The sequence below is a fragment of the Rattus rattus genome, chromosome 3 (assembly GCF_011064425.1).
Source record: "Rattus rattus isolate New Zealand chromosome 3, Rrattus_CSIRO_v1, whole genome shotgun sequence".
Classification (NCBI taxonomy): domain Eukaryota; kingdom Metazoa; phylum Chordata; class Mammalia; order Rodentia; family Muridae; genus Rattus; species Rattus rattus.
Window position 1 is genome coordinate 20,834,225 of NC_046156.1, and position 20,416 is coordinate 20,854,640.

The following is a 20,416-nucleotide window of genomic DNA, read 5'->3' on the forward strand; positions in this document are numbered from 1 at the left end:
ATTGGAGAGACAAGAATCTAAAAGCCACCAGGTTGGGGTGGCTTTGGTGGTCATTGACTTTTCAGGGTCCCTAGACCTTCCAAGCAAAGCACAGGAATAGAGAAAGGCTCCCTTGCTCTCAAAGACACCCCAATGTTTTTGTGTCACTGTCTGGAGGTATCTTCTGGATATTAAGATACTTGAGAGGTTGGGATCCACCCAATGAGAACCTCTAGGGAGTGAGAAGATATACACCTGGCTTGCAGAGTGTTGTTGGGTAGAAAATTGGCAGAGATCGCATGGGAAAACTGGCACAGGACTCCACGGCAAAGCTTGTAGCTCTCCTGGAGAGTTCATCAGATGAGGCTGGTTTCAAAGGCAGAATGTTCTCACTGACCTCTTAGCTAACTGCCAGCTGATTGGTTTGCCCCCTCCCACCAATGTGCAAATCCTTTTCATTGTTCCCAAATTTTATTCTCTTCAGATTTTTTTCTCTTCCCTTTCTCATTTTTTAAAACGTTTTTTTAACCTCTGACCAACTAAGTCTCATAAGAAATGAAATGTTCTGTTTATAAAATCACCCGATGTGTCAGAGTCAGTCCTTAACAGTTTTTGTCTGGATGGTCTAAGGTGTATTGATAAGGGGTCAGTGTGACAAAGGTATAACTGGAATGGACCAGCATCTGTAACTATTCCAATGAAGGTGTCTGAAAACACCTCAAGGGGTGTGAAGATACCCTTTGTCACGAACATAATCTTACCACTCAGGATTATTCATTTCAACACAAAGAAGTCTAGATTTATTTGCTTGTTTACTTATGTACACCAGAACAAAAGAGGCATGCTCATCTTCAAACTACCTTGGTACTCTGGTTTGTTTTTAAACTTAGTAATATATTTCAGCCTTTGGAAAAGTTGTATAATACACCATGATTTAGGGGAAAATATTATTCCATCAGTAACAATTACTGGACACTTGGTTGTTTCCAATGTTAACTGTGACAGTGTGGGCTTATACAAGTCTCCTTGAAGAAAAGTACCTGAAGGCCATCCTATCTGCTTCCTTATTTCTCTGGTCTCATCAACAGACACTCTACGTGTTCTCAGCGTGCTGCGGTGAGTTTGAACACACTGTTTCCTGTCCCATAGCATTTGCAAATGTCATTCCACTCCTACAGAATGCTCTCAGCGACTCATTGCTAGGCCAGTTTCTGCTCTCCTCAGAGCTTGTGGAGTTTTTAGGCTACATCATGGTGTGGTGGCATGGTCCATGAGCATCTTGACCTACCCAGCTCTATTGTGACTGTGTGCTTAGCTCAGTCGCTCCTGACCTGCCCTCCATGAGAGCTGAGGTGGGAGAGCGTGACATTTTGCTCACTGCTAAGCCCTCACACACACCAGGCTCGAAACAGTAATGAACTAAATTACTTGGGTGTATGTCTAGGATAAGTTACCAGAAGAAAAATTGCTGGGTTGGAGGACGCTTAAGACTTTTGTTATATTATGCTAACTTGTTTCTCAATAAAGATACAAGTGTTCTCATACTTTTCTACACTTTGACATATACAAGTGTTATTTGTTTGGTGTTTTGCCAACCTGATGATTCAAATAATCATGTCTTTATTTTCTTGAGTATTCCTTTTTCTTCTATAAAATGATTGTTTTTGTGCATGTGTGTAGGAGCACTCATGATGTGTGCTGTCACGATGTGTGTTCATGCATTTGCTATTGCATGGGACAACTTGATGGACTCAGATATCTTCTACCTTTACATGGATCCCAGAGACTGAACTCAGGTCACCAGACTTTTAGAAACCACATTTACCCACTGAGCCATATCATTGGCCCATTACTTAGTATTTTTTTTATTTGCAAGATACTTGTTTCTGACATAGTTAATTTTCTACTGAGGTATTTATCATGTATTTATTAATTTATACACATTTTATACATTAAGGTATTTACCTAGCACCACCTTATAGATGATATGAATGTCTTCTCTATATATTTTATATTACCAATATTTCCCCCCACTGTTTTTATATCATATTTGTTACCAACTTTAAAAAAAATTGGTTACAGAAACACAGACACAAAGTTAGGGATACATTTAGATGTCTCTTTTAAAAGAACTTTTTAGTATTTTTAAAACTGAATTTAAAGACATAAAAAGTGCAATTTGGAAACACTTTTTTGAAAACTTAAAGGTGCAACCCTACACATAGTTCCCTTTATCTACAAAATGGTGGAGTCCAATCGAAAACTATCAGGATTACAGCAGAGTGAAGGAAAAATGTGAGAGGATTTTTCCTCATGGTCTTGTGTTTCAAAATCCAAAGGACTGGATGACTGACTGCTAATGAGTGAAGATAAAGGTCGACAATATGAGGGGAAAGTCATGAATAAGAAGAGTAAGCACCCGCTGGGGCAGCATAGTGGAGCTGGCCCTGGTGGAGAGAGCATGGGTGAGCGGCTGAGGGCATGAGCATGGGAGAGCTAGTCCCACCACTTGTCTGCTGTGAGCTAGAGTTGGTGCAGGGATGATGCATTCCTTACCTGCCCCTCGACACCATGGCCCTAAGGTCGTGAGAGCAGGAGAGCTAGCCCTGCCCCTCACTGGTTATATCACCTGGGAGAGCAGGACCTGCAACTCGCTGGAGCAACACAGTGGAACTGGTCCTCACGGCAGAGGCATGAGTGAGCCAGTCCTGAGGGTGTGGGAGCTGGAGAATTGTCCGAGCCTCTCCACAGAGGCAGCACCTGGGAGAGTGGCTTTAAACCTTATACCTTGACTGGGCAGCACAGTGAAGCTGCCTCTGGAGGCATGGGTGTCATGGGTGTAGGTGAGCAGGTCCCCAGGGCATGAGAGCAGGAGAGCTGACCCTGCGTCCTGCCCAATGGTGGCTTTGGGTGACCTAGCCAGAGAAGTGTTGGAGAATTTGCCCTGGTGGTGCAAGTAAGGAGAGCTGTCGCATTGAGCAGCTCAGCTCCCACCCAGGCCCAGGTCTAGGGCTCTGGGTTGGCTCACCCCAAAAAGCCATATTATCTGTAAATGGCTGGGATTCTTAAAAGGGGCAGTCTTGCTGATCTAAAGTTGCAGGACCTCCATGTCACAGTCCTGGATCCAATATTGATGGTGTCATAGAAGCCAGACCAATGACTCACTGCAGTGAACATTTGCAAGTAAAGACGTGTGGACAGAGGGATAGACTGTGGGGTACACTGTGACTACAACTTCCACAATGAGATGTGAGATATTTTTTTATGCTGTGTGTGTGTGTGTGTGTGTGTGTTATTTTCTTTTGCAGGGGAGGTTGCAAAGGCAGCAGGTGAATTTGAGGGGACAGGGAGATGAGTAGGACTGGGGTACATGATGGGAAAGTCATAGATTATTAATAAAAAGTTAAAAAAAAAAAAAGATCTAGCGCTTGCCTAGCAAGCGAAGACCCTGGGTTCGGGTCCCCAGCTCGAAAAAAAAAAAAAAAGAAGAAGAAAAAAAAAGATCTAAGTCTCATTCTCTTTCTTCTGAATCTCTCAATTCCAAATGAGACAACTACACTGGATTTGGTGAGGAGAAAAGGCTTGGTAGAAATGGGGGGTTATGGGGAGGCGCTAGAGATGGGGCTGTGTTCCTCTGAGAAGATCCTATACCTTCTCTCTAAATCGCAAGTTTTGAAATTTCCCAAACTGGCAGCTGGGAGCTATGCTTTTCTACTTCGTGAGTAAAAGCAGTGGTTGACGCAAACACTGAAGGACAGAGGACGGCTCACTGCATCTGAGAGTGCCTCTCACTAATGATGGCTCCAGAGCACATTGGAAAATCTGCAACATCATCATGTTCACTCAAGAATGGGGTGAAGGATGCTGGGAAGTTTGTATGTATGCAGGTGCCTAGAAGACGGGACACGGGGACAGCTTTCATGTACTTATGGCAGAGATCAGTTGGGTGGTGGACATGATCAATACTATCATGAGTAAAATGCCATCATTTCTCTTTTGAAGGTCATAGTGTGAGTTACACAACACCCGTTCTTCCAACGTATTTTATTATCCATAGTCTAGAAGTCCTTGTTTCAGGAGAACAGCTGCCCTCGATTTCTGTCTCTTCCCGATGCTCAGAAACTATCGGGGAGGTGAAACCGGAAGGAAGGAAAGCCCTTCCGGTGGCTCTTGGTCTCGGAAAGCACTTCAGGCTGTTTCTGAACTCTTTATCACTGAGATCTCAGAAGAGCAGAACACAACGGATGCTGAAATATAAAAGCATGATCATGAGATGCCTGGAAAGCACGGATGTCAGCAAAGCGACTAAGGACTCTCAATGCCCACAGTTCCCATTTTGATTCCACCATTGCCCCAATTCACCCAGGCAAAACCTTAGCATCTGAATGCGGTCTGGATTGGAATCCAACAACATATATAAAAGTAAGGCACCCTCTTCTAGCACCTTTCTTTGTGGTTGCACAACCACAGAAGAGCCCAGAACCTCATTGCAGATTCTCATCAACATCCTACTGCTGTAGCCTCTTGTCTAAAGGTCTGGACCAGAAAGAAAAAGATGGCTTTCTTTGGTTCCTTTCCTCTTGCAATATGCCTACGGCCTGCTAGATGCCTTTCCCCATACACAATAATAATTTAAAAATTTCAGGTGAGTTTTCCCGGAGCTTTGTTCTTGATTTAAACGGGTTGACATACATACTCAGTGAAATTTTGACAAAGAAAAATAGGGCAAAAACTGTGAAGGTTTTCAAAAAACATTAGGCAAATGAAGTATGCAGGCAGTGTTGGGGAAAGAGGGTGATGAACTGGAGATCTGCTTCAAAGTGGAACCAGAAAAGCACACTCTCGGCAGCTTTGATTGGTTCTTCACTGTTCCTTACTTGATCTATTCTGACACTGCAACACTTGTAGCACTCCCTCCAAATTGAAACATCTGCTCCCAGAAGGAGAAAAAAAAGACTCAGGAAAGACAGGAGGTAAGCAAGCTACACGAGGTCCAGGGAAAACGTAAGTTTGTGTGATTCTGTAGCTCTGCCCAGGCTCATAGAAACAGTAAGCAATTGCTCGAGTAGAGTCTAACCAGCCCAGCTACAGACTCTGGGACGGTAGAGCTGTTTGTAAGTGGTGCAGAAAACTGCAGGGATGCAGTCCTTGTGAACCCATGTTGAGGAGCTTCTCTGTGAGGCAGCTGCTTTAGCGTTACCCCTGTTCCCCTGAATAACCCTGTGCCCCTGTTAGTAGCCCCAATAAGAGCACAGCTGGTCTCTGGTGCAGCTGTTACTTTGGCTTGTTGTAGGTTCCCTTTCTGGGGTGTGTGTGTGTGTGTGTGTGTGTGTGTGTGTGTGTGTGTGTGTGTGTGTGTGTGTGTGTGTGTGTAATACAAGTCCCCAGGAAATCTCTCTCACACAACAGTCTGCCATCCCTTCTTGAGCATTAAAAAAACATGTAAACAAATTAGTACTGGGGGGAGTAAATGAAGCAGACCTACAGTTGTGCTAGCACGTGGGTTGAGCATCATTCAGAAAAGATGTATAAGAACTTGTGCCCGTATCAGGAGTCTCAAGACGTTTCTTAGACTTCTTGCTAGGTTCCTGACTCCAATTAATTAATTTGTTTTAGGTAATTTCTCTAACCAGAAAAATAAAGACCATTCACCAGTGTGGAAAAATACATTTTCTTTAGTATCTTTCTGAAATTCAGAAATTGATTGTGTAGATGTTTCCTAAGAGGCCTATAGGTAAGCCTTTTCCTGTGTTGATGACATCAGGAAACAAGGAGATGTGTGTAAAAGATATTAAGGGTTCAAGTAGACCTCTCTCTCGCTCTTGACAAAACCACAATGAAATATCTGACTGGTCATTTCCTCAGGATATAGGACATCATCAAACAAACTCACGTTTTTCCTGAATGGTACAGCTCCAGGGCTTTGTGGAGTTGGCTAAAAGGCAGCTGGTGAGTCACTAAGGGATCTATATTAATCTTGTTTTGGAGATAATCAGTCACTATTTGGGGAATGCAGTCTCTGGTTTTATAATCTGCAAAACAAAAAGTTTATTATTTTTCACATATTATTAATATGTTATAAATAATATGACCTGAGACCAACCAGGCTGGTGTGATGGTTCAGTGGGCAGTGGCACTTGTGTTGAAACATGACAACCTGAATTAGATCTTTGGGACCCACCTGCTAGAAGGGGAGAAGAACCAACTCCAGCAAGTCATCCTCTGACCTCCTTGTGTATGTCCTGGCATACACACAAACACACACACACACACACACACACACACACACACACACACACATTCAAACACACAAGTAATAATAAAATTAATGTAATAAAAAATAAGAAGTATCTACCAAGCAAAAGAGTAAGAAAAAAATCAGTGAATCATGATGGATGGGTAAGATACCCAGTTTTATCATTGAACATGAAAGAGAAATCGTTTGTGCCAAGAAGTCATTGAGTGACAGCTGTTGTTTAAATGTGGCTACTACAGACAGTTACTTAGTCATCTTTTAAATAAAATCTGGTCAATGTTCATATTCCTGAGTTGAAAAGCAATCTTTTAACCTTATAGATCCACCCTGGGATTGCCATTAAAAGACCATTTCCTCTCACAGGCATAGGGATGGCACGGGAAGGTTCTTTATATGCATACATAGAACTGACATGGAAACCGTCTGGTGTGAGAACCCTCTTCATGTGCATGGAGATGCCTACAAATTCTACTACATCCACATGCTGGGAATGACAGGTAGACTTTGTCTACATACATGGGGATTGCACGAGAACACTTTCCGTCCACATGCATAGCAATGGCTTGGACACTCACCACTAGATACATGGATAGAAATGCAAGTGTTAATTCTTCAAATCAGCTAATCAGTATGGATCATAAATAAGGATCTTTCTGGAACTATAGAAGCACCTGTTCAAAAATACCAGTGTAGTGCATACAGTGACGCTTAAGACACTACAAGACATTACTATTCAAGTTGCATAACAAACTTTGAAGCCATCAACACAGAAGCAAAGTTGATTAAATTATTTTGATTGTCAGAAAACTATTTCTCTAGGAGAATAATTATAATCCTCAATGCCTCCACTATCTTATTAGCTAATTAAAATTAGTTTGATGGTTTGGGAAAATGCCTTGGTAAAGTACTTTCCATGAATTCATGGCCCGAGCACCTAGAGTAAATAGTCTATAGTAATAATAAATAATAATAGTAAATAGTTAGCATGAGGGACACTGTGTCAAAAAATGAAGCAAGACAGAAGAAGACATCTGATATCAAACCCTGGTCTTCATATGGCTCATACAGTCATGCTTGCACACCCTTACTCATGCACGGTCATATACACACATAAATACATACACATACCTATATCATACTATACCCTCCCCAAAACTTAAAAAAAAAAACAAGTAATTTGAAGAATGTTGCACTCATTTCAGGAGTCGTCTTTGGATTTACCCCAGATGTCTGGTTCCCTAAGGGGAGGAGCTAAGTGACCACACCCTTCTACTCATCCACCTACCTCCCAGACACACGCCCTTCAGAGTTTTCCCAGACAAAATCTTGGAGGCTTCAAGGGATACGTGTGTGTCCGATGGAGCCAGCCCAACGATCAGACAGACGCCATAGCTGTTGTTGCAGGAGTTCCAAGCAGCAGCCTGAGAAGACATCGATGACCGCCAGCACACCCCGTGATCGCACCAGCTACCCACGAAGGGAAAGGATCCTGCATACACTACACTTTGAACTTCCCTTGGATAGATGCTACTTCAAATTCAACTCCATTCACCACTGGGGTCGTGGGCGTCTCCTCAGAGAATCAATGCAGCATAGAAAGAAAAGGTGCAAACTCTGCAACTTGTGGGGCTCAGGCCATGTCTTTAACTTCCTGCTCACTGTTTCCTTGCAGGGTTTCTCTGAGTAATGAATGCTTTGTCGCCCTTAAGACCTCCAGAGCCACACCAGTGTACAAGAGTTAAGTGGTAACCAGACTGCCGTAAAGGCCGTGCGTCCGTTTGTCTGACTTTTTACTTCCTATGCTTTCCTGCTCATTTAATTTCTGCTAAAACAAAGCAGAACAGAACACAGTGAACATAGATGAAATTTGGGGAAGCCTCATTTTTTTTAAAAAAAAAATGAATTTTCCATTGATCCATAGGCGCACATTTTTAAAATTTATTTTGTCTTCTTAACTCTGTTTCCTTTCTCTTCCCCTCAAATTTCACTGTACTGGTCTCTTTTTCTGTCACCTACATCCCTACACTAACGTTCTTCAGTCTTTGGCCAAGGAATTAGCCACACATTTCAATGTAACGAGTGTGTGTATTCTCTTCTTTAACCTGTATGACTCGGGTGTTGGCACCTAGTTCGTTAATTCCTGTAGCCATAGAACTTGACACATGGAGGAACAGGGATTTGACAGTTTCTCAAATTCTGTTAGAAAACGCAGATAAATAAATGTGAATCCAATAATGTTCTTATTAGGCATAAATAACCAGAATTGAGAAAAGTGAATTCCTGATGTCATGGCTCTTCACCTGTTTAAAAATGTTGTATACAGTAACTCTATCTCTTCATACATATTGCTTTTGTGTAATGAAATGAGGCCGGGGGGTGAATTTATATTCCATTTTCCATCTGGGGCACACAGGCTCAGAGAATTTATAATTATGCATGCTCCCCACCCCCACCGCGCCTGGCAAACACACCATGGTATCAACCTGTCCGATGGCCTCAAAGGCAAAGTCAACACCAACACCGGTCATTTCCTTCACCACCTCCTGGACAGGTTTCTCGAGCTTTTTAGGGTTGAGACAGTCGGTGACCCCCAAGGCTCTTGCCCGAGGAAACTTCTGCTCGTTGATGTCAACCCCGATGATTCTGGATGCACCGGAGGCTTTGCAGCCCATGACGATGGCTGAACCGACTCCTCCGAGTCCAAAAACCACACAGGTAGACCCAGGGGTGACCTGCAGACTCAGAAAGTGTTAAAACTGGGCATAGGCAGTTAAGAAAATAACAGCGAGTTTAAAAAAAAAACAAAACTACGAAGCTTTCTGAAACTTAGGTATATGACTTTGGTCATTCGGACAGGTTCAGCATAGTCCCCTCCCCCCAAAGCCGAGAGCAAATAACTGCAATACATGGATAACACAAATTTAAATGAGGTGCAGTCAAACCTCTGAACTAAGACCACTCCATGGGTAGAGAGAGGTTTATTGGGGTGGGAGTGAGGAGGACAAACTGCTGGGCTGCGGTCTTGGGGAGGAAGCCTTGTGAGTTTCATTGGGGCAGGTTTCCAGAAGAGGTAGGTGGAGGGCCAGAACAGCTAGGGAGTTAGTGTGGGGGACTTTAAAATAATCCAAGCTGTTTGGGTTAATCAGGAACTAGATACGCCTTGCTATTGAGGACCGGGAAGGGAGGTAGTTGCTTTCCCAGTGAACAGAAACCTGCATTACGAGGTTTCTGAGGGATGCCACGTTTAGGTTTCTGTTTACAGATAAGAATCCTGTTTACTCGGTAAGAATCCAGGCCTCATTCTTAGGACACAGTCAGCAGCAATGCTGGTCGAGCCCGCTTTGTGAACGAACAGCAAACACCTTGCTCACCTTGGCTGAGTTAACCGCAGCCCCATAGCCTGTAGGGAAGCCACAGCTTATGAGGCAAACTTTATCCATAGGAGCGGCGTCATCAATCTTCACCACGGCAATCTCAGGCACGACAGTGTACTCTGTGAAGGAACTTGTGCGGAAAGAGTGATAAATCTTCCGCCCTCGGCAGGAAAAGCGGGAGGTCCCGTCCAGCATCACCCCAGAACAAGGAAGAACACTGTGGGGCGGTATTGCAGATAGACACACGTACAGGCACAGACATGAGAGAAAAGAAAGAAGTGGTCACCATTGGGCACATTCATTCCATGTGGGCCATCTGATTAAAGGGCTGGGGACAAATGTACTGACTCTTGTTTCTCACAGAAGTTTCCTTTGAGGTGCAAGCAGGAGTCACATTCTCGACACTGTGGGATAATGAGGGTGAGGACTTTATCACCTGTATGGGAGGGGGGAGGAGATAAATCAATAAATTTGAAATTATTCATGGGATAAAAATATAATAAAATCTTACCCATCCTCTTGAAAACATGCTCTGGACAGATGACGGCAGCCAGGGTGACATCTGGCATTACTTTAAAGAATAGGTCATTTTTACCTGGTTTCAGATCCTTATCAATTATTAAAGATGAGGAAACAATGCCTGCTGGCTAGATAGCTTTTCCCTACTTAGAAAATAGAACAACAGAACCGGGAAGGAGTCTCAGAGTCATCTGGTTCAATTCTTTTGCTTTCCATTTAAAAACTTCAGCCCCTTGCTGGTCATAGCCTGTTTACTGGAGCCTGTCAGAGCTCCTTCCGGAGTCATTCCACTGACTCTGGCTCCTACACTGACATTCAGCAGGCCTCTGGCACTGGTTTACTTGTGATGAATTCGGAGCTGCTTCAACTTCAGGGAAAAAAAGTTCTGCCTCTCATACTTTCTTTCTGGAACAATGACTATAAAAGGTAGCTTTAAAGCCACTGAGCTCGGGGGGAAGATGAGGAGAAAGAGGAACATTCATCCATTGTTGGTGGGATTGCAGACTGGTACAACCATTCTGGAAATCAGTCTGGAGGTTCCTCAGAAAATTGGACATTGAACTGCCTGAGGATCCAGCTATACCTCTCTTGGGCATATACCCAAAAGATGCCCCAACATATAAAAAAGACACGTGCTCCACTATGTTCATAGCAGCCTTATTTATAATTGCCAGAAGCTGGAAAGAACCCAGATGCCCTTCAACAGAGGAATGGATACAGAAAATGTGGTACATCTACACAATGGAATATTACTCAGCTACCAAAAACAACGACTTCATGAAATTCTTAGGCAAATGGTTGGAACTGGAAAATATCATCCTGAGTGAGGTAACCCAATCACAGAAAGACATACATGGTATGCACTCATTGATAAGTGGCTATTAGCCCAAATGCTTGAATTACCCTAGATGCCTAGAACACATGAAACTCAAGATGGATGATCAAAATGTGAATGCTTCACTCCTTCTTTAAAAGGGGAACAAGAATACCCTTGGCAGGGAATAGGGAGGCAAAGATTGAAACAGAGACAGAAGGAACACCCATTCAGAGCCAGCCCCACATGTGGCCCATACATATACAGCCACCCAATTAGACAAGATGGATGAAGCAAAGAAGTGCAGGCCGACAGGAGCCGGATGTAGATCGCTCCTGAGAGACACAGCCAGAATACGGCAAATACAGAGGCGTATGCCAGCAGCAAACCACTGAACTGAGAATAGGACCCCCGTTGAAGGAATCAGAGAAAGAACTGGAAGAGCTTGAAGGGACTCGAGACCCCATATGAACAACAATGCCAAGCAACCAGAGCTTCCAGGGACTAAGCCACTACCTAAAGACTATACATGGACTGACCCTGGACTCTAACCTCATAGGTAGCAATGAATATCCTAGTAAGAGCACCAGTGGAAGGGGAAGCCCTGGGTCCTGCTAAGACTGAACCCCCAGTGAACTAGATTGTTGTGGGGAGGGCGGCAATGGAGGGAGGAGGGGGAGGGGAACACCCATAAAGAAGGGGAAGGGGTTAGGGGGATGTTGGCCCGTAAACCGGGAAAGGGAATAACACTCGAAATGTAAATAAGAAATACTCAAGTTAATTAAAAAAAAAAAAAAGGATAGAGCTCGGGGTTCTTCTCAACACCTAAAAGAACCTACGCAAAAATTGAAAAAATCATTAACCACAAAACAAGCCACAACAGAAAAAAAAAGAAAGAAAAAAAAAAGCCACCGAGCTCTGGAGAGGATTTTGATAAAGTTGGAGTCCTGGATCAGTTCACACCCCCTGAGGTACATAGTGTAGGACTGAGTGGGGCTGGGAAGAAGGTTAGCCCACTTGGTCATCACAGACTCCAGAGGACTCAGACAGGGTCTACAGTGTTGTCTCTGTACTGGCCTGACCCATGCGTATTGTATAGGAAAATTCCTTAAGATGGCATTAAAAATCTCCTTACGTTTAGATAAAGCACATTTTACCTTTATTGACTCTACAAGTTTCTAGATACTAGATCTCATAACTAGAAGAAGTTCTAACCATTTCCTTCAAATGCCCATGATTGGTTCCTACAAAATTCCCCACAGAATCTGTCTAGCTAAAGAGGAGGTAGGCTGCAATCGGTCCTATTTATACTGCATTCTGGGAGATGCATATTTAGCCCTTCACCGTCACGCTTTTTCTTTGGTGCACAGTAGGCGTCTCATAATTGCTATACATTTTGCGAATAGACTGATGGCCACCAATGGCCTTGCTGTGCACTTTCTTAAGTTCTCTTTCCCAAGCCATGATGTTTCTAAATCACCACAATCTACGAGCGATTGCCCATGCGCCGTGATCGTTTTAGGCATGTGCCAAGATCCTTTAGGAGGCAACTGGGAAAGATTCCTTGACATGGAACCATCATCCTGTCCTGTAACCTTCAAGCAGTTCCGTTCTAGTTGATTAAAACATTCATTCACTTGTCAAACGCTCCAACTTTGAAATGGGCACTATTCTAAAACATTCTGGAGGAGCAAAACATAGGTCTTACCCTTAAGGATCTTTCAACCTGTTTAGAGGTTCTCTACCCTCATTTCAATCTTTATCTGGCTTTGGGTAGAGATCCAGGAACTGTTCTCCACACTGTCTATTTGCCAGGAAAGAGGTGACAGCAATGTGGGGCTCTGGATCACTGGCCTAATTTGATGACAGGATACCTCATCAACTGGAAGAATCTAGAGGCAAACCCTACTGAATGCACCAACAGTGCAGGCAGAGTGCCTCCTCCACCGATCAGGAGTTCCCCAGGCAAGCTGCTCTGAAGAGAATCCCATTTCCCATTTTCTACCTGGTTTCACAGAGCAAACTCCATCACCAACGCTCTCCACAATTCCTGCTCCTTCATGGCCCGGGATTAAAGGGAAGTTTGCCAAGAGTTCTCCTTTCAGCATGTGGTCATCAGAACCACAGATCCCTGAAGAGATCATCTGTATAGAAATTAAATGATCAAAGATACTTGGTTTATGACTTTTTTTCCCCCTCCTGCCTTTGTGGTTGAGTGTTCAGATTTGCTTTGTTTGATACAAATTACCTCACTTGCCTCTGAAACAACGCTCAGGTATTCGAACAAAACCTGCCCTTAAAAGAGAGATCCCTTTCAAAAGGCCAGACCCTACTGCCTGCAGAGACCCTACCTCCCTGCAACTCTCTCTGTGACAGAGGTAAGAGGCAGCCTTTGCTGTGACTCTGAGAGTAGAGACCGGGGCCCTTCTGTGTTCTCTGTCTTGCCCACCATGTTGAACCAAATCATGTGATATAAAATTTCCCAACAGCCCCCATGCCCCAAGACTTATAGAAGCCAGATTTCCCCTTTGTTCTGGGGATTGACGCAGAGATTTCTTAGGGGTATTTGCTTGGGAGTAAAGATGGCTCCTTATGAGGCGACTCTGGCCTCCCCACCATTCCTCTCGTGGTTGGTCTTTGTTTCTCTTCCGATCTCCCATTTTCACTTTTGAGGAAGTGTCCTTCAGGCTTTAAAGAGAAATCTCTCTCCTTTACGACACAATGTTTCCATTCATTGTATCGTTTCTGTCTAAAGGCTTCCCCTTTCTGTCTCTATTAGACTGTGTCTCTGTTTGACGTTCCTCCTCTGCAGCCTTGGGGCCTGAGCGTGGCCCTGAAGCCCTTTCTCCCAAGAAACTCCATCCTTGGACTGCCCACTGCTGATTTATTATTGCTTCTTTTATTATAGCTGACAAGAAGAGCATAGAATGTAGGTATGGAGGAAGGGAGACCCAGAGACTTAGAATGACTTATCTAACGTCACATGGCCTCATGCTCAGACCTTGTATTAACTTAAGCCTTTATAAAAATCTAGTCTATATTACCCATCTGGTGAAGATTTGCTGAAACAAAAAGGTTTCGTTTTCGTTTTTGGAAATATTAATAATAGCTACCACTATCAAGAAACACAAAAGTTTAGGTGCCATATTGTGAAGTTTAATGTTTTGGGTAAATCCATTTTCAGAACTTCAAGCCTATACATTGAAATTTTTCTTTGAGGCTGTTTTTGGGCAGAGTGGCATACAGCTGTAATCTCAGTACTTGGGAGGGAGAGGCAGGTGGATTTCTGAATTTGAGGCAAGCCTGGTCTACATAGTGAATTCCAATATAGCCAGGGTATTTTTAGCATTTGGGAGGCAGACACGGGCATTTTATGAGTGCAAGGCCAGCCTGGACTACTACATAAAGAGCTCTAGGCCAGCCAGGGATACATAGTGGGAAGGGGAGATAAGATTATAGAACAAGGTTAAGTTAAATGAACTAATACTGCAATATTTAACTGTCTTTGGGAAGTTCAAAATCCTCTTAGATAATTACTTAAGATTTCTTGTCTATGGTTGCCTGACCCCTCTACATTAGACCTTCCCAAATGAAGCATCATATCCACAAAAGCCTATGTCTTCTAGGTCCTGGAAGAATGCAGAAAAGCAGTCAATGGGTCTACACCATCTGTGCTGGAAGTGGTGACTAGGACACCAGACAAAGCCATGTCTGCATTCAGCAAGTGGGAGAAAAGATGTAACAGAGAGAAATACCCAGGTTTTGGGTCCTCGCTGTGTAAAAATGGCTTCCAGATGCTACCAAAGGCGAGAAATGCTTTTATATATGGAGGAGGCCCCACGTCCCTGTGAGCTTGCTGTGTATAGCAAATGAGAGTATGTGATTGTCTGGGGCCTTGGTTCCTAGAAGAAGCTAGAAAGGTATACTGGGCATATCCAGTCTCTAGCTTAGATTTTCATCAAGGGTTCAATGTCATAATGCTTCCTTCTTGATGCTGAAGTCTCTGACCTGGTGGGATAGTCTGCATGTCTGATCTAGTTTATAGCCACTATGGGTTAGGAGCACAGCAGCCTAAGAGCGGCGACCAGTTAACTAGGAAACATTGTAGACTCAATCGTGTGGCTCAACACAGAATATGTACCGAGTGCTGTCCAGGTTTGTGAGGAATAAGGGGACATGACCCTGTGCCCTGCTTAAACCCTGTGCTCTGCCACACCCGTCACGCTCATTTTGCCCTCAGTGTCTCTCTCGCACAGACTGGCCAAGGTGTTGGTAATTTACTGAGTGGGAGCTCCTTAGTTTTCTGTTTTGCCTTCCATCCCTGTTCTCTCTCTCTCTCTCTCTCTCTCTCTCTCTCTCTCTCTCTCTCTCTCTCTCTCTCCCTCCCTCCAAGATTTACTTTTTAGTATTTAAAAATTCCTAGTTTTATATTTATCCATGTGTATGCATGCATATCTAGGGATATGTGCACACAAATGCCGCTGCCTGTGAAGGACAGAAGACGGAGTGGAATCCCCTGGAACTGGAGTTATGGGCTGTTATGAGACAAAATACACTTGGGTGCTGGGAACTGAACTCAGGTCCTCTGGACCAGCAATAAGTACTCACTGCCTTCTTCCCAGCCTGTCCTTGGTTTTCCTTCCTTCCTTCCTTCCTTCCTTCCTTCCTTCCTTCCTTCCTTCCTTCTTTCCTTCCTTCCTTCCCTTCATGGCATCTTGCAAACACCTATCATTTGTTTTTTATTTTTTCTTTCTCCCTTCCTCTTGTAACCCCTGACCCCCATCCTGAATCTTACCCTACGTTGCTGAGCAGGAGTTATGGGCCTATGTAGTTGTTGTATGTGGTGTGTCTAGTGTTGGATTTCCTTGGTAAACCTAAAACAGACAGGTGAATTTAATGTGTGCTACAGTGTGGATAAACCTATGGGTCTGGTGGCCCATGTGGTAAAGGACTGGCCCCAGATACTCTGAGAGGTGCTGGGGCTTTTAGGCAGGGGGCCTAGCTGGGGACTGTTGGATCACTGGGTGAATACCTCTGAAGAGAATTGTCCCTTCACCCTCTGGCTGTAACATGCTGATATGAGCTGAGACGTTCTCCTCATCGTAGATTAAACATAATGAGGATAAATGGATCCTGGGCTGAACGCTTTCAAACCTTACCCCAGAATGAGCCTTTTGTCTTTCTAAGTTAATTATCTTAGGTATCTAGTGATGGTGAGAGAAAACTAGTACCACAGGCTGTTAAAGTCTAGTCAATACATCCTTGATCCTTAAGACTAAATGGCCTTGTGAAATTCAAGGTGCTGGGTTGAGCATTTGACTGGGAAGTGGTGAGGGAGATAGCGTGAGTCTGTGCTTTTCTAGACGTTGTCTGAGCTCTGTGCGGTATCTGTTGCATTTTGGAAACCATGCGTCTTGCAGTCCCTGTTGTTGTTTCTGGAAGATGAAGTTGCCTCTTAGTGTCTCTTTCCGGATGGGTTTTCAGAGGCCAATACAGTGTGTAGGCTTAAATCACGAGAGGGGAGTAAGGAGTCTCTTAGTCACAGCGTGCGCATTGCCCTAATCTTTTGTATCATACGGTGTGGGTACACGCATGCCAGTCTCTCAAAACAAAACAAAAAACACCATGAGACTGAGAAAAAGCCCTTTGGATAACACTGAAAAATACATAGGCGTGTAACAGTACATGGTTTAAGGTAGAGTTACTGTAATTCAAGCACAATGATCATAGGCAACGAGTTTGCCAATGCTTACAGTTATAAAGAATATGCACACATACCCACATACAGGCATAAATACATATGCATATTTTAAAACTAATAAGTAAGTAATAAACTCAAAAACGAATCTTAAAAAACAAAAAAGGAATATGTAGCATATGCTTACAGTCTCCACACTCAGGAGGTTGAAGCAGGAGGGTTGTCAGTTTGAAGACATACATACATATATATATATATATATATATATATATATATATATAGATAGAGAGAGAGAGAGAGAGAGAGAGATTCTGTCTCAAACAAACGACTAGCTCTAAATATTCAATAATATCACTTATTTACTTTAAAATCTTTTATCAAGAAAAGTGGGGAGAGTGATATGCAAAAATGCTTAGGTCATTGTACGTGTCTATGCCTATGAATGTTTTTAAACAGATTTGTTTATTTTAAGTGTGTATGTGTTTCGCCTGTACTGTTGCCCGTGCACCATATGCATACAGTGTCTGTGGGGGCCAGAGTGGGCACTGGATCCCTTGAAGCTGGAGTTACAAATGGCTGGCATCGTAGGTGCTGGGAACAGAACCTAGGTCCTCTGAAATGCTCCTAGCTGCCGAGCTGTCTCTCTAGCCCTTACATCTATTTTTAGAGTGTAGCGTTATTTTCTTTTGTCTTCAAAAGTGAAGGCTGGCCAACGTCAACTTACCTTAATACGAACTTCTCCAGACTTTGGTGGTTCAACTTGCACTTCCTCAATTGAAAGAGGAGAATTTTCTGCCCAGGCAATGGCTGCCCGGCATGTGATCGTCTAACAGACATGAAATGAGATAGCGATCATAAAGTAAACCTCATTTTCTCTTCTGATCACATTTGCTATTATTGTCAAAGTATGAAAGTCACAGGGAGAAAGCCAAAAATAGATAAATATAAGTAAGACTTGCATTTCAAAAGTAAACCACTGAGAATTTAATACATTTCTCTCAAATCTTTCAAAATACATTTTACCTAAAAATTTTAATAACTTAAAAATAGTTTGACATCGTTATATGGACATTTGCTTCCTCCTTTTCCTCCTCATCTTCCTCCTCCTCTTCCTCCTCCTCCCCCTCTTCCTTTTCCTTTTCCTTCTCCTTCTCCTCCTCCTCCTTCTTCCTTGTCTCCTTTCTAAAACAGTCAGTATTTACTGAACCATTACCTACACCGACATGTTTTTAAGTATTTCTCCTGACTTTGAAGAACTTGTTAGTCACAGTTTACAACAACCACTTTATTTGAGTATATCCTAATTTCCTTAATAATTACCTAGACATGGCAGTGTTTCTATTGCTTTTATCTTACAAAGGGTATTGCAGTGAACATATTTGTTCATGTTTTTGTTCTGTTTTGTTGTTGTGTTTGTCTTTTCTTTTGTTTGTTTTGTTTGGGGGAGGTGTTAGTTTGTTTCCTTAAGTGAAAATTTCTTTGGGAGGATGGAGTCATTACTAGTGCTATGCTGATTTCCAAATCTCTTTCCAGAAAGATTAAATCACTTGACACACTCCCCGGAATAACAAGTAGTCTATGCTATCATGTATTTCATTTTAATTAGCATTAGCTATATCATTAAACAAAATATTGGACAGGCAGAAAAAGCATAGTATCTTCGTTAGTATCTTTCAGTGTATCGGTGTGGGTATTCAGTATGGTTAGGAGATCTGTAGAAGGCTTGGTCCTGTGTTTACAGCTCTATCGGCATCTTGTTTCTTTTGTTGATGCAAATGTTTCTTTAAACATCACAGGAGAAACTTGTTGCCTGTCAGCTCCTCCTACACGTTTTTTTCCTCTGCTGTTTTGCTTATATGAATTTTGGTTGAAATTATGCATATATTTTGTCATGTTTGTTTATAGAAGTCTCTTCCTTTGCTATTTATTCCTTTTCTACAGACAGAAATGTCTCTGTGTAGTAACGAATGTTTCTTATTCTCTCTTTGAAGTTTTGTTAGTTTGATTTTTAAACACTTAACTCTTATGCTTAACTGGAGATTATTTCGTTGTATAATGTGAAGCTAGAATTTAATGAGTTGACCCAGGATAGCATGGGTTACCATTCTTTTCTACCCTTTCTCCTCACATTAGCACTGCTGCTGCAGAACGAATTCTTATTTTTCCAGACTTCTCTTTGGAGACTGTTTCTATTGCCCCGGATGTGTATTCTCACAACAGTTTCTTCTTTAATGAGTAGACTAGCTTAACTTTTAGATTTAATACCCGGTGATACTAGTTTGTATAACTTGAAATGTGTACCACATGTAGGTATAACTTTTGCATTGGTAATTGTAAGTCAAGTAAATCTGTTGTGCCTTCAAGAAATTTAGGCTCCAGTGGAAAAGATCATACAGGAGTTTATCATATAAAGAAAAGAGAAAGATGTCACAAGAGTGTCCAAGTAAAGGCATAGAAAATACTACTGTTGTCTGAGCACACCATTAGAGTAATTTTGCTTTCACTCAAAAGTTTCATTAAAAGATAACTTTCAGGGGAAAAATTCCTTATTTCAAAAGCAATACACACATAACTCAAACACTAAGTTACACAGATAAATGTGAGGGGAGGAAACAAGGGAAACTTGGCATCCAGATGTCACCACTGCTAACAATATCGGGTAAGTTCTTCAATGGGAATTCTGTGTGCACTGTGTGTTTCTATGACCACACTGAGTGAGCTGGGCACAGGCTGATGTTCCATGTAATGTGACGAGTAATTTTCAGGTGCTCTTTCTTTACTGACCACTTACGACTCACTGACTAATACATTGTAACCGCAGCTTCCTAATATTTAATACACTGTAACCGCAGCTTCCTAATATTTAATACCCTGTAACTGCAGCTTCCTAATATTTAACACACTGTAACTGCAGCTTCCTAATATTTAACACACTGTAACTGCAGCTTCCTAATATTTAATACCCTGTAACCGCAGCTTCCTAAGAGTCCACAGATGCTGCTTCCATCCATGCTTTGTCATGATGTCTGACCATGATGCTGTCAACCTGTTCCTAGGAACATACAAGAGGGACACTTTCCCTGGTGTCCATTTCCAGATCAAGGTCCCTCCAGAGTACATGCAGGTCGCATGTCAGCCTCCTAAGTTTCCAGACAAAACGGTAGACAAATCTTAAAGATTTTCCTACAGTATTAGTAAATGGTCCCTTGTAAACTTGTCAGAAGTCCATTCTCCAAGCAGTGGAGAAAGACTTTCCACGTCTTGGAAAAATTTGAGTATTGTTGTCATTAAAACATGATAACTGGGGTTGGGAATTTAGCTCAGTGGTAGAGCGCTTGCCTAGCAAGCACAAAGCCCTGGGTTCGGTCCCCAGCTCCAAAAAACAAAAAACAAAAAACAAAAAAACAAAAAAACAAAAAAACAAAAAACATGACAACTATCTGCTCTGAGAGCACAGAATCTGAACTGATGGCTGGGAAGGTGACTTGGGGCCCTCACAGAGAAGTTCACTCACCTTTCCCAGGGTATCCATGGTGACTTTTCTGGTTTCGTGTGTGTCCTTTGGGTACATCTGAAGAGGCTTTGATTCTGAAGCTTGGAAACCCAGGCCAAGCATTTATAGAGTTCATGAAACCGAAAGCCATTAAAAGTAATTAGCCTATCAAGATGGAGACTACCAGAAGGAGGAGTGGAGGGCTTGAAAGAGTATGAAAGACCAGGAAAGGACAATGAGGGAGGAGATAGATTGACAACCGTGGTATGAGGGGGAAGGGTAA

At 42.7% G+C, this 20,416-nt stretch overlaps 1 protein-coding gene across 1 annotated transcript; it reads right to left on the reverse strand.

Annotated features, from left to right (window-relative positions):
- Positions 1-4,008: 4,008 nt before the first annotated feature.
- On the reverse strand, positions 4,009-20,172 carry LOC116895300 (alcohol dehydrogenase 1-like). The gene is made up of 9 exons (XM_032896612.1): positions 20,155-20,172; positions 17,365-17,466; positions 12,948-13,086; positions 9,958-10,045; positions 9,607-9,826; positions 8,707-8,967; positions 7,521-7,656; positions 5,873-6,011; positions 4,009-4,226 (listed from the first exon to the last, which is right to left on the reverse strand). The coding sequence occupies exons 1-9, from the start codon at positions 20,170-20,172 to the stop codon at positions 4,202-4,204; spliced, it is 1,128 nt and encodes a 375-aa protein (XP_032752503.1). The 3' UTR covers positions 4,009-4,201.
- Positions 20,173-20,416: the final 244 nt, after the last annotated feature.